The sequence below is a fragment of the Pimephales promelas genome, chromosome 14 (assembly GCF_988280905.1).
Source record: "Pimephales promelas chromosome 14, fPimPro1.hap1.1, whole genome shotgun sequence".
Lineage (NCBI taxonomy): Eukaryota > Metazoa > Chordata > Actinopteri > Cypriniformes > Leuciscidae > Pimephales > Pimephales promelas.
In genome coordinates this window covers 2,325,001-2,329,628 of record NC_142782.1, presented here as the reverse complement: position 1 = coordinate 2,329,628, position 4,628 = coordinate 2,325,001, and the positions used below count along the sequence as shown (strand labels likewise).

Sequence of the window (4,628 nt, the reverse complement as noted above, 5' to 3'; positions counted from 1 at the left end):
TGCGCACGCAGTGCGGAGCCGCGAGAAGGAGGAAACAAGGCAGAAAACACCTGGGTTACACTGGGATATCGCACTCTTGTATTTGCAGAATCTGTTCTCGCCTGGAAGGCCAATGACGTATGCCGATGTAACTTTTAGTGAGTAGAAAATCTAGTATACCATCAAAATATATTCAATCAGTAACATCAACATTTTTAAGATATAAAATTCAAAGTTTAACTAAGCAGAACTGGACGATTTGTGATTCGTGATCTTAACTTGAAATATTTGAGTAAAGCTAACTCATATAGATTTTACTTAAAATTATCATGGAATATCAATTTAAATATTTTTAGTAGTGGAATCTTAGCTATTCTACTAAATGCTAACTTGCTAATTCGTTACACAATGGTTTGATAGCCATAGCAATTGCTGAATCAGCACTGAAATATGAAACACACCTTTAAACTAAGCTCATGCTCCACTCGATAACATAACAGTTAATTTGAGCATTTACGCTCCCCTTCGTGTGATATGGCAAAGCATGCTGGGAAAATAAAATCCCAGACGAGTTTCAGTCCAATTTAAGTTTGTCTCAATTAAAAGAAACAAGTTCATCAAAAAACAATGAAAAATTCAGATTACTTAAAATATGTCAGTTTTCTGAACTCTATACTCAAAAAAAGTTACTTTGATAAAAACTAATTTGCTTTAAGTTTGCCTTACTCAAACTAATTACTTATTTTGAGCATTGGGATTTACAGAGTAAAATGTTTACCGTATTTTTTTACGTTAAAGCTCTGACAACTTCTGCTGATCACTTTTTAAGTGTATATTCTTCGGATTCAGATTAAAGGAGTAGTTTGGTTTTGAAAAAAACTTTTGCTGATAATTTACTCGCCCCCATGTCATCCAAGATGTCCATGTCTTTCTTTCTTCAGTCGAAAAGAAATTAAGGTTTTTGATGAAAACATTCCAGGATTTTCTCCATATAATGGACTTCAATGGGGTCCAAACGGTTCAAGGTCCATAAGACACTTTCAGTACAAACTGCAAACTGATCAAATGGCTTTAAACGACTCCAAACGATGAATAAGGGTCTTATCAAGCGAAAAGTTTCCTGTTTGAACTCGTTCATCAAAATGAACAAATCTTTTTCCTAGTCAATTCGTTCGTTTTGTTCATTTAATGAACCAAATGACATGAAAAAAAGATTTGTTCATTTTGATAAACGAGTTCAAACAGGAGAGTCACGAACGCGCATCACAGAACAGAGCAAGACGAGCATTTGAGCTTCTAAAACTTAAACTTTGTTCTTTATTTATTAAATGACCGCTTGTTTCGCTTGATAAGACCCTTATTTATCGTCTGGTGTCGTTTAAAGCCCTTTGAACAGTTTGCAGTTTGCACTGAAACTCTCATTTGGACCTTGAACCGTTTGGTCCCCATTGAAGTCCATTATATGGAGAAAATCCTGGAATGTTTTCATCAAAAACCTTAATTTCTTTTCAACTGAAGAAAGAAAGACGTGGACATCTTGGATGACATGGGGGAGAGTACATTTTCAGCAAAAGTTTTTTTCAAAACTGAACTACCCTTTTAAATAAATAAATACATTCAAAGAAAAATTAAAGCGATCTCTGGAGATCTTACTTTCCCATGTTTCTCTTCCTGAGTTTCACAACACAAACCCGAGGCCCAGTGGAGAGCTCTTCCTGCGAATGAATAGAAAACACTTTTCATGTACGACAATGATGTAGTGTGTGTGTGTGTGTGTGAGCTGTGTTGTTTATGGGGATTTTCCTTCGCATCTGCATCAGGACTTCCCATCCAAACGGAAAGCGGTGGAGTTCCCTTCCCAATTGTTCCACTATAACAATGTTTCTCCTGCTTTCATAACACACTACAAACGGCCAATTAGATTGTGTGGTCAGGTGAACACCCTATATTTAAGTGTTTGTTAGGCCTGTATTAAGTGTCTTGGTGGTTTTGTGTCATTTCGTTGTCATTTGTAATCCACACTACTGAGACCTTGCAGTTTTGCATTCACACCCTGTTCCCTAGAGGTCCGGCAACACAAATAAGGGATCCCTCATTATGAAGACACACTCCCACTGCTCTGATCCAGATGCTCTCTCTCTCTCTCTCTCTCTCTCTCTCTCTCTCACTATAAGGTGTCCTGCCTCTTTGGAAATGCTCTGTGAAACTGACGAGGCATCTGAGATTGAGTCTTGCTGCACTTTTAGAAACTAGTTTTACTTAAATAGACGAGCCGGACGACACCCTCTGAGATCTTCGGAGTCCGATAGAAAGAGGATAAACCTGCTTTTTGCATTGGGGATTTTAATATTTTTTATTTATTTTGTGAAGTGTGGAAATGCGTTCTGAAAGGAATCGAAGGACCCGGGCCGTCATGTGGACATTGTTTCTGTTTGTTTTGTGCTCATCTGAAGGAGAGGTGAGTTGATCCTGTCCTGTATGTTACACACGGACGTTCACCGAGATCGCAAAAGAAATCTGTTCATGTTTGATAGCTGTGTGATCCTAGAAAATGCATCTTTTGGAAAATTACTAACAGTTTATTGATTCGTCCTAATGCTTATTCATTTCTGTCTTTAGAACGAAATAAACCAAATTTATTTCTCAGACGTTCTCAAAACTAATAGTTTGTGATGACATATGAAGATTGTAAACATGTATTTTTATGTCCGACTACATTTTATATGATTGTATTTATTTATTTATTTTAAAGTAGAAATATGTACTTCTGTTCAAAAGCTTGGGGTCAGAAATGCTTTTATTTGGCAAGGATGCATTAAATTGATAAAAAGTGACAGTAAAGACATTTATGATAGTATTAAATATTTCTGGAACACTTTACAATACGGGTGCACTAATATGCATTAATTCATGCTTAACTAATGCACAGAGTTAATGTATGAGTAATGAAGAACTAAACCATTAATTAATGATTACTGCATCAGCAACTAATAAAGAGTCTATATGATTAATAGATTAAGTAATACATGAATTTCTATTAATTCAATGTGTCATTGTGTATTAATTCCTTAATAACATATTTTATTAACTAACCGTGTAAATGAATGTGTTAATTACCACAATTAGTCAAAGCTATGCACTTCAACTTCCAGTTGTCTGCTTTAATTAATCATTAGCTAATGATTTGCAAAGGTATCATTATGTTATGACTTTACTTGTTGGGGCACATCATTATTAACTAGTCATTTAGTAATTATAGTAATTTGCACATGAATTTGCACTAACAATGAAGTAATTAATCATGTATTACTGCATATTAGTGTACCTGTCATTTTATCTGGAAGTTGAAATACAAGGCTTTGACTCATTCTGGTAATTAACATATTAATTAACAATATTAGTTAAAAAAAATACTTCCTAGTGTGGTAATCATTATTGAATAGCTTAGATAATCATTAGTTACACATGAATTCAGTACGCATCCGTATTGTAAAGTGTTACCAATATTTCTATTTAAAAACAATACTGATCTACAAAAACGCTTTATTCATCAAATAATTCTGAATAAATGTATGGGTTTCACGATATTATGAAGCAGCGCAACTGTTTTCAACACTGATTATCATAAATGTTTGTTGATCATCAGATCATCATGTTAGAGTGATTTCTGTATAATGATGCTGAAAGTCGCAGGGATAAATTACACTTTACTATTATATTCGCATAGAAAACTGTATTTTTTATTGCAATAATATTTCACAAGATTACTGTTTGTGATTGAATTTTTGGTGAGCGGAAGAGACTTCTTTCAGAAACATTATTATTATTATTATTTTGACTTTTAAAGTATAAGCATGCCATTTTGAGACTAGTTTGTATCAGGAATACAAATAGCTCCTGCCAGTAACAGCGGCGCCACAGACACCTAAGTGAGTGTTTTATATAAACACAGCCGAGCCACGGCTCTCATACACACTTACAGAAACAATTCCTACATCACATCCCAGTGAAAGCCTTCTGCTCGCTCCGTTAGACATCAGTTTGTTTTTCTTTAAGACTGTTCATACCTTTTTTAAAGCAGCTATAATGTCCATAAAAATGTAGATTGGCTTAATCTGATAGCAAAAAGTAAGTCTGATTACCCCTTAACTATTAGTGGGTCATGCTAGATCTTATATGCAACCGGCTGCGGATCTTCATGTAATGAAGTGAGTGATACACTATATTTCGATAGTCCACTTTCTACTCATTTTAAGTAACTTTGCAACTAGGCGAAACTCGAAAAATTTGAATATCATGCAAATTTGCATTGTGTTAATATATTTCAATTTAATATATGTGTTAATATATTTCAGTAATTCAACTTAAAAGGTGAAACTAATATATTATATAGACTCATTACATGCAAAGTGAGATATTCCAAGCCTTTATTTGTTATAATTGTGATGATTATTATTCTATTTTTGAATTTGGTGTTTTCATAAGTTGTAAGTCATAATCATCTCAATTATGACAAATAAATGCTTGAAATATCTCACTTTGCATGTAATGAGTCTATATAATATATTAGTTTCACCTTTTAAGTTGAATTACTGAAAATAAATGGATATTCTAATATTTCGAGTTTCACATGTCAGTAGACTGTTAGG

General features: G+C 34.0%; 1 protein-coding gene across 1 annotated transcript in view; it reads left to right on the top strand.

Annotated features, from left to right (window-relative positions):
- Window positions 1-1,744: 1,744 nt before the first annotated feature.
- The window catches only part of ccn1l2 (cellular communication network factor 1, like 2), a 13,534-nt gene continuing 10,650 nt past the window's right edge, over window positions 1,745-4,628 (top strand). The window contains exon 1 of the mRNA XM_039674632.2: window positions 1,745-2,437. Within this exon, the coding sequence (XP_039530566.2) occupies window positions 2,357-2,437 (81 nt within the window). The 5' untranslated portion in view covers window positions 1,745-2,356. The remainder of the gene's footprint in view (window positions 2,438-4,628) is intronic.